The following is a 14,605-nucleotide window of genomic DNA, read 5'->3' on the forward strand; positions in this document are numbered from 1 at the left end:
ACTTTTTGCTGGACTCACCCCCTCCCCATCACCACCCTCCGCGCTCTTCTGAAATGTAGGGATGCCTTAAGTGCTCCAAAGGCCAGGATGCCTCATCAGAAACCAGGGGCTCCTGACCCCCCAGCCCCAGCGAAGCCTTTTTAAGGACATCTAGTTTTACTGCCGTTTTTTGTTCAGACTTGGGGACTAAAACCACATCTCTGGGCATTGAAGGCCACTCCACACGTACCCCAGGTAGTGCCCACATACCCCACCTACACCGTGACCTCTTAGGACAGTGGTATTGAGCCTGGTCTTCAACAAGCAACTGAGCTCAACAAACAGGCTCCAGCTTTGTGCTCAGGAACTGTCTGAATCACACTCTGCCAGGCATTATAGGAGCCAGGATCCTGGAGGTCTTGCCATTATCTAGGGTTTGAGACCTTTTTCCTGCTCTTTGGTACACGTGCCAGTGTCTCAGGAGTCTCTGTCCCCAAGACAAGCCCTCTTCCTGTACCCCACAGACATCAGGATCTGGGGGTGCCTGAAGCCAACGCAACAATAATATTCTTTCCAAAATGCAGGTATGTGCTGCTCTGTGTGCTCGTGGAGGATGAGCGGAGCTGGAGAAGAGCAGTGGGAGTGGGGCAGGCAGAGGGGCAGGTGCAGAAGGTAGCAGAGGCGCAGGAACTATTGTAGCGTACGGCTCAAGCTGTCTGTTCGTGGAGGAAGGGATCATGCATAAGCTGCGGCCTATTCATACAGGCATGCAGCAGCAGAGGGTGCCAGACCCAAAGCAGCCACTATTTATGTGCTTGTGCCTTGTGAGACATGATGGCTTAGTAGGATGAAAAGGGAAAATTGCAGCAATTGTGAAGGGGGGAATGTATCAGCCTGCTTCCATCAAAGGCAGGGGGGCCTCCACCATCCTAATTGTCCCAGCAGAGCCCCAAAGCAGAGATCTGTGCATCAGCTGGAGGGGTTTTCCAGCTTACACCTTCGAGACAGAAGCCAAGGTGATATAAGCTGTCTTTGATCTTCATGGTAAGTCCAAGCGAGGCTGGGGCGGGGGGTGCTGCTGACATCAGTTAGAAGGGGACCTCCAGCCCCACCTCCACTTTACGTGCTCACCCTCACTGCCAACATAGCCAAACTCTGTCGTGCAGGCTCGTGGCCCCTTACCCAGCGATGGGTTCGGGAGAGGTCTGGGATCCATGTGTTACGTGATGTTCTCATCTGAACACGAACACCTGGGGCTGATGAATGTGGCCTGAAAGAGGACCTGACGTGACTTGCTCCTTTTGTTCCAGTGGGCGTTTTCGTCCTCCCCCCACAGAAAACGGTGATGTGCCCCAAGCATGCCCACTCGTAGCCCCCAGTCTGGACTCGGGGCCTGTGCTCTATGCATGCTTCCAGCCTGCCTGTTCTCAGCTCCATCCTCAGAGGGGCAGGGCTCCCCTAGCTGCCAGCTTGCATGGAGAGTTGGAAGAGGAGTGCCGATACCCTCAAACGACGGGAGCCCTCAGCTCCCAGCACGCATGCTGGGACAGGGAGAACCTACCTGGATTCTGGTTCAGCTGAAGGATGGTTCAGCCCCCTAGAAAGGCAGGGTCTTGCAAATCCATCGTATATGGGGAAGCAGAGAGGGAGGCTACGGTACTCCAAGAGGGGCAGCGATTCTCCCGTACTTCAGCTCCTGGGACAGGACAAGGGCCAGCTCATCTGGGAGAGCAGGAGGAATGGCTCAGACACACTCAAAGGCGCAAGGAGTTCCCTGCTCCTGGCTCTCATGATGGGACAGGGAAAGGGGTTCAGGTCCTCCTGGGCTTCCCAGATCCTGGCACATATCAGCAGAAGGATGACAGGTGTCCTCCTCTTCCTTTCCAACCCTCCCTCTGCTTCCCACCTCTTGATCATGCCTCGCACTGTACCAAGAAGTGTCCTCCCATACCTCCCAGTGTCCCAACCCCCACTTTCCCTCCCCACCAAGCCCCTTTCCATGCTCTTCCCAGAACTCTGTCCCTCCCAATCCTCTTGTCCTTCCCCACCAGCATTTTCACCTGTAATTCGTTTTCTCTTTGCAACTAGATGCCGAGTCTCGTGAAGTTCCCATGCTCAGACTGCATGCAGCAGGATGGGTCACATCCAGTCTGCTGTAATCATTCTCACCTCCACAAAAAAAGGAGCAGGCTATGACACCATACCTCTTTTCTTTCTCAGGATTGGAGTCAAACTGAGATTGTGATGGTGAATCAGTTGACGTGCATGAGGCTCCCACCCATCTAGAGAGTTCAGCCCTTTCCTCCATGCTGCTTTCAGTTTTCTCCCCCAAGCGGCAGCACTGGCCTTGCTTTAGGTGGGGTAAGTGTTGAATGACTGAGACCATTTGGGGCAGGATAAGAACTATTGCTTGTTCTGCACAGGTGTACAGACAAGTCTGTTAAATCTGTCTGCTCTAAGAGCAGGCTCTTTTGAGAGCGGAGGGCCTGTGTTTTGGGAACCCCTAACTCACATGACTGCAGAGTTGACACTGATCCTATCTTGCCCACTCAGAGGTGCACTGAATTGCAGGCACCCCAGCAACCGTGCCCTTACAAGGGCTGATCTTTAACCAGAAGTCATCGCTGCCCGTAACCAGGCTGGTCACTTTCCAGCTATTCACATCTCCAAAGACTGACTAACTCACAGCACTAGTTTAACAGTTATTTTCCACTGCATGAGTGATGTAATGTGTTGGCAGCATGTCCCATTTTATTTGCTTTTCTTGATATAATCTGATGGCAGCAGCTATACCTAGGAGTGACTAACCGAGGGTGGGGACATCTGTACCAACTGAGCTGCTCCCAAATCTTGCTGGCTGGGAACCGGTTCACAACTGTCACAGGTCAGCTGTGTGCACACACACAGTCACCTTTTCAGTACTCAAGTGCTGTGGCTCCAACAGCAGGCGGTGGGAGTGAGCACCCAGCCCAGCATGTCTTACAATGGGCAAGGTGGGGGGCAGTGCTTGCTGCAGAGGTCCCAGGGGGTGGGTAATTTGAGCCTGAAGGAGTTTTCTGCTTTCCCTTCTCTCCTAGACACAAACTCAGTACATTTCAGGAGCCTGCAGTTGATCTCTGAAGTGTACTTGCCTGACATGGGGTGCCCAGGAGCAGAGAGTGCTTAGACCCAGGTTTTTGGGTTCCCAGAGCCTAAGAGGGCATGCGAAAGGGCTACAATTGAGTAGGGAGTGAGGACACAGCTGGTTGTTGACCAAGTAGCACAAGTGGGGTCATTGATAAAACGTGCCAACAAAAGGTGGGGGAGACAAAAGGCAGGAGAGTTCTGGCTGCGAACCAGAGTTACAGCTGTTAAGTGGAGGGTGCAGGAGTGAAGCAGCGTGGGATGCCCGGAGGATAGATCATACCTGTGTTACACAGTGCATGGTGTCCACATGTAACATCGACCCAGTTCACAGTGACCTAGTTCAAGAATAGTAGATTTTCCAGGAATATTTTTGAACTGCTCCAGGAAGCTTTAAACAGAGCTAACATTTGTCCACTTCAGGATAAACTGCACTGAAACCAGTCTAGGTGTTATGCGTGTCCATGCCCTGAATAAAAGACATGCAGGTGGTACAGGGTGAAGTAGTCATATCACTCTGTAAAAACAGCAGCATCCCAGCTGGCCAGAAGCACTTCTCCAAGAGCGACCTGCCCACACATGCGGATAAGATGAGTCTGCAACGGGACAGCTCGAACTGCCAGCATTTGTCTGCTCCGATTCCATTCTCTGGTCCCTGGCCGTGGTGACAGCAAAGGAGGTCACTGACAGAGTCCTAGGTAAGGAGGATTGCAGGAGAGCTCTGACAAAGGACAGTGTCAGACCTTGAGGCTGGGGTGGGGGATGAAAGTGTGCACTGACCCCATAGATGCCCTGCCAGTTTTTGATATATGGGTTCTTAGAGAAGCCACGGACAGCACTAATCCTGGTGGAATGGGCTTTAACCCGCATGCGGAGACCTACGTTTTCTCCCACGCAACAGGAACCAATACAATCATAGGCAGAGGGAGAAAAAATTGGGGCTGAGTGCATGCCCCCCAGCAGGCAAATTTGTGGGGGAAAGGGCCATGGGGGGGGGCAGATTGGGGCCCCAGTGGTGAGGCAGGAAGTGGGGCAGGGGCTGGGGTGAATGGGGCACCGGCCAGGCTGGGTGGGGGGACAATCAGAGCCAGGGCGCCTTGTCCAGGGGTGCAGGGGGGGTTCCTGCCGCTGTGTGCACCCCTGCAGAGGCCGGGGGGGGCATGTGCCCCCAGTCTGTGCATGGGGTGGAGGCAGCTGCAACGGAGTGCTGGGCTTTGCACCATGCCACCTTGAGAGCTACATGAAGCCGTATGTGTCCTACAGAGAGGCTGGCGGGGGGCATGGCCATCCAGCGGTGGCAGACGCATGGCATTGCGCTGCTCTGAGGCAGCTGCAAGCAGTGTGCAAAGTGCAGCAGCAGCCGCCTCCACCTTGCATACAGGTCAAGGGGGCACGTGCCCCCTGGGCCTGCCAGGGTGTGCGTAGCAGTAGGAGTCCCCCTGCGCCCCTGGATGAGCTACCTGGGCTCCAATTGTCCCACCACCCAGCATGGCTGGGGCCCCATTCACCTGTCCCTGCCCCACTCCTTCCCCTACTGCAAGGGTCTTGACCTGCACCTTGCACAGCCCGTCCTCTTCGGAGTAGACTGGTACTTGCCTGTTGTGCTGCTAGTGATCTACACACCCGGCTGTGACCCTGGCTGTGTGCATGCCCTTCCCCGCTCCTGCTGCAGCAGTCCAGAACCTGTGGCCAGGCTGCCTTGCGGCCTTACCTGCTACCTCACGTTTGGTGGGGCTGAGCACCATTAGCCCCAGCCTTCCACCTCCTATGAATACAATTTAGGTGCTTGTCCACATAGGCTCCATGCCAAGCCCAGGGGGGCTATGCTGAGGCATGGCCAGCTCTATGCGTCTTATCCTGGAAGTGGGTCAACCTTAGAGCATGGAGCGTTTGCTAGTAAGCACCCCCAAGACAGCAGCGAAGAGCAGTGTGTAGCACATGGCCAGCGCTGCTCTACAGCAGTAACATTGCTTCATTTCCAGGTATGCACATGCTCATAATGTAGACACCTACCAAGATGGCTTTTCTGTTGGAGTCATAGAAAATTAGGGTTGGAAGGGACCTCAGGAGGTCATCTAGTCCAACCCCCTGCTCAAAGCAGGTCCATCCCCAACTAGATCATCCCAGCCAAAGCTTTGTTGAGTCAGGCCTTAAAAATATCCAAGGATGGAGAGTCTACCACCGCTCTGGGTAACCCATTCCAGCGCTTCACCACCCTCCTAGTGAGAAAGTGTTTCCTAATATCCAACTTAAACCTCCCGTGCTGTAATTTGATACCATTGCTCCTTGCTCTGTCAGCATTGAGAACAGTTCAGCTCCATCCTCTTTTGAACCCCCCTGCAGGTAGTTGAAGGCTGCTTTCAAATCCTGTCTTCTCTTCTCTAAATAATCCTGGTTCTCTCAGCCTCCCCTCATATATCATGTGCCCCAGTCCCCTAATCATTTTTGGTGCCTTCCAATGGACTCTCTCCAACTTGTCCACAACTTTTCTATAGTGGGGAGTCAAAAAGTGAATACAGTACTCCAGATGTGGCCTCACCAGTGCTGAAGAGAGGGGAATAATCACTTCCCTTGATCTGCTGGCAATGGTCCGACTAGCGCAGCCCAGTATGTTGTTAGCTTTCTTGGTACCCAGGACATACTGTTGACTCCTATCTAGCTAACTGTCCACTGTAACCCCCAGGTCCTTTTCTGCAGAGCTGCCGCTTAGCCAGTTTCTGCCAAACCTGTAGCAGTGCACAGGATTCTCAGTGCAAGGCTTGACCCATAATCCTATTGGCCGAAGTCTTGCCTTATTCCTGTGGAAGACCACCTAAAATGTCCTGAATTGCTTGTATGTTCCAACACTGAGGATGTAGCTGCTAAAAGGCAGTCTTCATAGACATGTCCCAGCAGCCTCTGCCCACAGGGTGGGGTGCTGCCAAGGGGAGCCCAGCAGCTGCCACGCTCTGACAGCACCGGGCTGCGGTTTCTGTGGAGAGCGGCCCCAGCAGCGCTGGCAGCTTCTTCCTGCTGGGGGGGATGGGACGCTGTGGGTGGGCTCAATGGTGGTGGTGCAGGGAGATGTGGCTATGGGGGGGCTATAGCGCCCCCCAAGCTCTCCCCTGCTGGCAGGGTGCAGAGCTGCTCTGCAGCCAGACTGGGATCGTGTGGCAGGGACACCATGGTCTGGAGCTGGGGCAGAGCTGTGATCTGCAGGCTGCATGCCCCAGGGCAATGGTTAGGTAACTAACAGCTCTCCAACTCTGAGGGAGAGTTTCTATGTCCTTGTCCCAATAGTTGCATTTGGACAGGTACAGCTGATGATCTGAAATGCACATCCAGAGGCCAGCCAAGTAGGTTATTTTGCTGAACAAAATCAGTTCTTTTCCCTAATCCTTTCATCTTTGGAGACCTTTGCTGTTTGGATCTTGTATGCACTGCTGCTGTTGATCTAGAGGCTGAGTGCATAGATGCTAAAATCCCCGTCTGGAAGGTGCCCTGCTGTATAATAAGGTGGTTCAGAAGACTCTAAAAATCATCTCTCTAGGAAAGGGGGACTGCTGTAGTGAAAACAAATCTACTGCTAAGGGACCCAGCTTTCTCCGGCTTCTGCTGGTGCAGACAGCAGCAATACACCACCTTTAGACCTACATCACATTCAAAGGAAGGGAATTTTAACTCAGGACAGGGACAGTGGAAGGTCTTCTCCTCCACTACGCATCCCAAGAAGGCTGTTATGGATAAAATCATATGTTAAGATTTAGAGGCTGAGACAGTGGAGAGCAGAAATCAGGACAGTGCTTTGTGAGCCTGTTGAGGTCTGTGTTTAGCAAAATAATCCCCAAGTGTTCAAGATTAATACAGCTCAATCAGCCTGAGAATACCTCTGGAAGGCCAGGAAAAACAAATACAGTACTTTTACTTGGGAAGGTTTTTAATTCAACCTACTACCTGAACAGGAAATGTTAGGAAGTGTTATTCATGTCCAAGATCTTGCATCTCCTTCTCAGTATGAAGGAGATGGTGACATATTGCCGACCGCAGCAACAATATGCCTTTCTATCCCCTTCAGATGAGATGGGATGGGATGGGATGGTCTGGATTGCCCTACCCTTCTCCTGAGTAGAGCAGAGGTGAGATCTTCACCGAAGTAATAGTCTGAGCTTATGGCAGCATCAGGTAAGTGATTGTTGAAGCTTAGTGGACTCTTGCACATCATACTTTTTGGCTACTCCCATGGAAACAGTGATCAGGCCATCCCACACTCTTGAACCACGTATGACAGATTGACCAGCTGTTATGGACATGTCCCTCACTGATGTGAGCACTTCAAAAGAGGGTCAAAGTTTTAAAAATTAAGTAACTCCGGTAAGTCATAACTGCAGTTCCAGTAACAGAGGGTACTACCTCAGTTACATGCTCAGGTAGACAACCATGAGGACATAGGCATCGCCCAGCCAGGAGCTGCCAGCTAAAACAAAACCAGTCTTCTGAAGTCTGTTCATCAGAAGTAGAATTCATAGCAGCAGTCACCGAAAGAGCCCCAGTATGATAGGTAAAGTAACACTTCCACCTTAAGGAAGCAAATAAGAAGTTGGGAACCAAGCACATTGTTACGTCTCTAACTCTATTACACAATCTAAAGTAGACAACTTCAGCCCAAAATAATGCTTCCACACGAGCACAAGAATACTCATTTTAGTCCCACTCCACCATAGTTTTCAGTTCTTTGGAGGATATTATTATACAGTAAGGACTAGTCTGGAAAAAAGGGGGGGACTGATTATTAGGCTGAATTGGTTAACATTTTACAGAATAATCTAAAAAGTGCTAATTCCCCAAGATTTTGCAACTAACAATATATTTAGCTAGAACTAAACATCCACCAAATATTTATACAAAAGAGACAATGGGAACTGTAAGCGGCACGGAGAACATATAAAATTGGGGTTGGAAAAGGAAGTCCTTTTGTTTCAACAGTACATCAAAATAATTGTAGTGATATGTAATTACTAGAATAGTATCCTAGGTGTTAATTTTCAAGATCCTTGCTGATACTTAAACAGCCCTGTCAACGGTTTTTTGGTTTGTTTTTTTAATGTTCACACTCTCTCAGCCCAGAAGCAAACAGCTGGAATGCACAGAGGAACCCTTCATTCAATAATTAGTGCAACTTAAATTGTACAACATAAACTGTATTTGTGCTAGGATCTACTTAAAGAGTTGGTCCACGCAAGCTCTTCTGCCTTTTGGGGGAAATTCAGAGCTGAGATTTTCAGAAATGTGTGTATAGAATTGGTGGTCCACAAAAAGCCTTAAGTTTGTCCTCTAAAAGACAGACTTCGGTTGTGTGGTTTGTATTTGCTTTCATGACTTACCTATTCTTACTGTGCAAGCAGCATCCAAAACATACACACAGGACTCATTAGACCAGTTCGGATCTTTTCTGAAAGGAGCGTCTGAGCGGAACAAATGGAAAATATTTTTTTAGATTTCCTAGTAAATAGAAACAGGAAATAAAGACACCTGACTTTCACCTGAGCACTGAACTTGAGGTACGAATATATTTTCGTAGTCAAAGATGAGGTCACTGGCAAGTGAGACAAATCATGTAATTGTGGCTATAAAGAACATTGCTTCCTACAGAAAAACACAAGACGAGGTGTATTTCACACAGTGTTATTCACACATTTTCATTTTTTTTACAGCATATACAAGTGAACATTACATTATTCAATATGAACCACAAGGAGCCAGGAGGCCGACCTAATCAGACTAGACAAACTGGTCCATTAACAATTTATATCAAAAGGAGACACTCAAGGAAAGAAAAAAGCTAGTGGTTCTAACCCAAACCCCATATATTTCTTATGTATTATAGGAAAAAAGAAAGAGTTATCTTCAGGTTCTTGCATCCCTTCTGTACCAATTTATTTCATTAATAAGTAGTTGGGAGATCTTGGCTCAATGGTTGGAGAGAGCACAGTATGTTACAGCCTGAAATTCGTATATAAATCCAACAGGTAGGAAGGGGACTGGGAATGCTTGAATAATGTCGACACCTATGTAAGCATACTCTCTCTTGCCCCCCAAGGACCTAGTTCAGTGTAGGTCTAATTGAGGAATTGTAACGTACATTTTGTAAACAGGACAGAGAGAGGTTTTATTAAAGAAAATTCAAGTTAGTGAAGTCATAATCCTGAAAACCTCCCTTACATAATTAGGGTCCTTCCTTTCTTGGAGAGGAAGTTACAAACTAATAATTGATGTGGAAATTAGACCGGCATGTACAAACAATAAGCAGCAACCTATGAGTACTTAGGATTATTAATGCTAGAGTTATAAACTAAAAGATACATTAGGCTAAAACTCCCAGCATGCCATTCAAGAAATTAATTAAAGCAAACAAAACAAAAGAAAGATTTAGCACCTAAAATATGCGGTAAGAGAAGATCTGTTGATGTTGATATGAACAGCATCAGAATTCCATACACTAGACTACCCATTGCTGGTTCCTTTATCATCATCCAAGCCCGACCATAAACAGCCTATATGTGACGAATGCCCAAGACACTGCTTCTAACATATAGATCAAAACCTTCGGTTATACCATCAAAACAAACGTTTTACACAAAATACTTACGTCAACAAAATACAAAGCACTTTCTTTATCTTTCAGAAACTGAATATACAAAGTAAGCTTTTTCCAAAATATTTCCATAGGCAAAGGATTAAAAAGGATTTTAATTATACACATATGGTCACAATTCTGCCTTAAAAAGATCATTGGGAAATGTACATAAGGCCGCTTGTAAATGTACATCATTTTGTTACTGTTACAATGTCATATGTCCAGAGAAAAAATTGACAGTATCATACATATTTGCTTTCTGTTGGGAGTAGACTATTCAAAAATACAGTACTCTTCTGTACAAAAAAAATCATGCCACGTTTATTAAGATGGAAGAAGTGTTGGTTGCTGTGATAACCAAATATTTCAGTCCATTTCTTTCTTACTATGCTTATTATCCTGACTTGAATTTTAACTGATTAATTTCCCAAAATGTCCATATTAACAGAATCAACAGCTATGTTATAAACAAAACAATGTTTCTCACAATAGATAAAAAGAAAGCTGGTTCATATTTCTGAAACCATATAAAGATAGAATTTTAAAAAAATCACTCTTGATTTGCTGAAATAAATTTACATTATACAACACCATATGCCAGGGCAAAAAAAGGGATGGGGGTATGAATATACACTAAAATGCAAGTTTTTGTCCCATAAAAGGGGGTAAAACAAATTACATTTACAGCATGAAGGTTTACAAATGTACATCTGTACAACCAAGATAAGCATCACTACTAAATTAGCAAGGCTTGTAATAAACATTGAAACAAGATTTTTTTTTCAAACTGTAAACTTACACCTATTAACTACACGTATACAATGCATATATTTATAGGAAGCAAAAAAGCTATCTTAATATTTTAATCATGCTTAAATGTTGAGCTATCAAGTTTACTCTTCAGTGGCCCCTTTTCTCCTCCATCAATACCTATTTTTTGCACCTACTGTGAGAAAGCAAAATAAATGCTCAACACTTTCAACTCCTGTCTTACAATTCTATATGCAAAATAAAAAAATACAAATCTCCACTCTTCCTGCATTACAAAACTGGTTAATGCAGGACTCTCTTCTTTTCTGACCATGTACTAAATTGTATGGAAGTACCACCATGATTTTATTCCTCTACCTTGTACAACAATTAAATATATAAGTATATACACTGTTAGTTTTATACATTGCTAGAGAAAATCGTGGGGCACCATGTTTAAAAAAAATTATGTCTACAGCAGATGCTGGAAGCTAGTCTTTAAAGTTCCCATTTTTTTTATCATTCCCTCCTTTAATCTGCTGTGCCCTGTTTGCTATTTGGATAACAGGTTGTGAACCACCAAAATACAACTTAACTTTTTGCAACATGTTAAATAATATTTATGCAGTTGATCAAATTTTAATCTGGTATAAAAGACTTCACACAAAAGGGAAAAATAAAGACTAATTCTATATACAACTCTATAAACCTGTTGTGCTATGATGTTAGGTAGACCTACCAGATTGCAAGCCAGTGTATTAAAAGAATACTGTACTTTTTTCCCTTTAAAAACTATTTCAGTGACTTTACAAGGTAAAAATTTACAAAATATGTGACAGCTATTTTGATACAATTACATCATATACAGGCATTCTGTGCTTTGCCAGCAGTCCAATCTGATAGGTCTCCGGATCAGGGCTGGAGATATTTTATAATTTACTCCCCAAAAATATACACAAGAATAAAAATTTTACAAATGGATGAACAGAGTCAATAAATAGATTTAAAAAAATCAGAACATTTTGAGTTAAGTTGTGTGGTTTGATAATTCACAAGAACTTCTCTCATTCAAGTTGCTGTTTGTATAGCAGCGTTTGTTTACAGCATCCCATTAGGTGGTCCTCCAATTGGCCCCAGATCAGCACTGTTTTTCAGGTAATACTTTTCCAGCTTGGCTAGTATGTGTTTACCATAGGTATATTTCCTCAAAGTTGTAATGTGGGGTCGAATCTGCAGTAAGAAAGAGATGAGCTAATTTTTCAGATTAAAAGGCCTCTTAACATTTTCCAAAATATATTATTCTTAATCTTATTTTTTTCCCCCAGTAGAGTCTTTTATTTCAAAGGTTAAATCTTTAACCCCCCCCTCCCTGGGGGTGGGGATGGTGGTGGCATGTCAAACTGTGAAAGAAACACACTTCTTTAGATTGCAAGCATTTTCAATAATGTGACCTGGTCAGGAGTCAGTGACACCATTTCATGTCAAGTAGCAAGTTAAAGAAAATGCAAAATAACGGTATTATTTTAAATATAATAAAATGTGTGCCTTATTTTATAAAAACTAGAACCAAGGACCAAAAAGTGAGATTTTAATGGAAACCTCTTTTAAATAGAAAAGCTAAACGTGTAGAAAAGAAAGTGAAAGCTCCAACTATATTCTGCTTTATGAAATTGCATTAAAGGTTAAAAACAGGATGTTGGACTTACATTTACTATCCCACAACTGCTCCCTTCCATGGTTAGGAACTCAAAAGAAAAGCATTTTTCAAGTTTGTAAGCATGTAGAGAGACAGAGATCTATAGGAAATGTGAATAGAGGGGAAAAAGTGCATTTGGCCGAGAGACTAAACATAAAACATACCTTGTGCATTATAATCTTCCGTTGAGCAGGTTCAGCCATATCAATCATCTTCTGAACAACATAGTTGGCATACTGGTCCTTCATCATGGTGTATAAGGCACTGTGAGGACCATCATTCTGGCAACAAACCTCATCAATAAGTAAAGCTCTTTCAGCACGAGAAGCGTGAGTAACACACTTCTCCACAACATTGCTGAAAACAAAAGAAGATAATTGTGAATATTTTCTTTCAGGGCACCCAGGAAACTACAAGCTGGTAACTTTAACTTCTGTTCCTGGAAAACTGATAGAAACAAGAATAAAAAAAGTATTGTTCAGCGTATGGATGAACATGACTTGCTGGGGAGAAATCAACATGGTTTTGTCAAAGGGAAATCATGCCTCACCAACCTACAAATGTTCTTTGAGGGTGTCAATAAGCAGGAGGATAAGGGTGATCCAGTTGATATAGTACATTTGGACTTCCAAAAAGCCTTTGAAAAGGTCCCCCATCAGAGGCTCTTAACTAAATTAAGTAGTCATGGGATTACAGGGAATGTTCACTTGTGGATTAGAAACTGGCCTGAAGACAGAAAACAAAGAGTGAGTATAAATGATCAGCTTTCCGGATGGAAAGTAGTAAACAGCAGGGTCTCCACAGATCCGTACTGGGACCACTGCTGTTCAACATGTTCATAAGTGATCTGGGAAACTGGGGGAGTAGTGAGATGGCCAACTTTGCGGATGAGACAACACAATTCAAAATGATAAAGACCAAGGTGGACTGTGAGGAGCTACAGAAGGTTCTGACACTACTGATTGAATGGGCAACTAAATGGCAGATGAAATTCAATGTAGGTAAGTGTAAAGCAATGCACCTGGGCAAAAATAACCCAAACTCCACCTACATTATGTTGGTAACAGCTAACATAGAGCTAATGCTAATACAAGAAAGATCTGCGAGTCATTGTGGACAGTTCACTAAAACTATCAGCTCAGTCCTCAGCAGCCGTCCAAAAGACAAACAAAATGTTTGGGCTTATTAAAAGGGGAACTGTAAACCAAACGAAGTATCATCATGCCACATTATAAACCTGTGGTGCGTCCACACCTTGAATACTATGACCGGTTCTAGTTCTCACACCTCAAAAAGGATACAGAATAGACTAGGGAAGGTACAGAGAAGATCAGCAAGGATGATCAGTGGCATGAAGGGGCTTCCACACGAAGAGAAGCTAAAGAAGCTAGGTCTATTCAGTTTAGAAAAGAGATGCTTAGAGGGGAGCCATGGTAAGGGTTAACAAAATACTAAATGGTTAAGAGAAAGTAAATAGGGGTTTGTTACTTACTGTGTTTCACAATACAAGAACTAGGGGTCACAAAATGAAACTAGTAGGGAATAAGTTTAAAACTAACAAAAGGAAGTTTTTTTCCCCACACAGTGCATCATTAAAGTGTGGAACTCACTATTATAAGATGTGGAAGATGATGGTTTAGCCTGATTGATAAAAGCATAAGAATTGCAATTTACTGGGTCAGACCATTGGTCCAACTTGCTCAGTAGCATGCACCACAAGGATAGTGGATTCAAAAAGGGATTGAACAAGTTCTTGGAGGAAAGGGGCACTGAATAGATGCTAAGCATGGGAGCTAAGAGTACAGAGTCTGAATCAGAACTTCCTAAATACTGGAGGCTTCAAGGAGAGAAGCAGGGAAAAACCTGGTCATACCCCGTTCACTCTCCCTTTCAGCATCCACTCTGCCACTATGAGACAGGATACCAGGCAAGATGGACCTATGGTTTGACCCAGTACATGGCAGTTCTTATGTTCCTAGGATGGTACTCAAGTCCATTTGAACACAGACTGTAATATAGAAGATCATTACAAAACTCTTATGACTAAAGGATTACTGCATTTACTTGAATACAAGATAAGGTTTTTTACCCCAATCAGCATGGGGAAAAAGGCTCCTCGTCTTATGATTGCATACGAGGAAACCTTATTAAATACATTGCTCATCATTAAACTGCTGCCCAAAAAGAGCATGTGCTCAGTAACAGAAACCAACTAGGAAGTTGACTAAACACAATCAACAACACTGAACATGACTATAACACATGACCCACACAGGACCATATGGGGTAAACATACTGATGGGAACCTAACACTTTTTTTGTTTTGTTTTGCAAAACTATTTATTTCTGCCAAGTGGCCTTTGTGGTTCAGTTGGCAGATAAAAGCACACTAAAGACCAATTACACAGTTCACACCTTTTTTTTTTTTTTTTTTTTAAAAAAAT

The 14,605-nt window shown here is 44.8% G+C and overlaps 1 protein-coding gene across 8 annotated transcripts in view; it reads right to left on the bottom strand.

Moving 5' to 3' along the window:
- Positions 1 to 8,747: 8,747 nt before the first annotated feature.
- PUM2 (pumilio RNA binding family member 2) overlaps positions 8,748 to 14,605 on the bottom strand; it is a 141,708-nt gene continuing 135,850 nt past the window's right edge. For all 8 annotated transcript variants that reach the window (XM_019520801.1, XM_019520797.1, XM_019520795.1 and 5 more), the window contains 2 exons: positions 12,326 to 12,518; positions 8,748 to 11,695 (listed from right to left, as the gene is read on the bottom strand). In XM_019520801.1, the coding sequence (XP_019376346.1) occupies positions 11,564 to 11,695; positions 12,326 to 12,518 (325 nt within the window). In that variant the 3' untranslated portion in view covers positions 8,748 to 11,563. The remainder of the gene's footprint in view (positions 11,696 to 12,325; positions 12,519 to 14,605) is intronic.

This window comes from Gavialis gangeticus, unplaced genomic scaffold, assembly GCF_001723915.1.
Source record: "Gavialis gangeticus isolate Ggan-Ray unplaced genomic scaffold, GavGan_comp1, whole genome shotgun sequence".
In the NCBI taxonomy this organism is placed as follows: domain Eukaryota; kingdom Metazoa; phylum Chordata; order Crocodylia; family Gavialidae; genus Gavialis; species Gavialis gangeticus.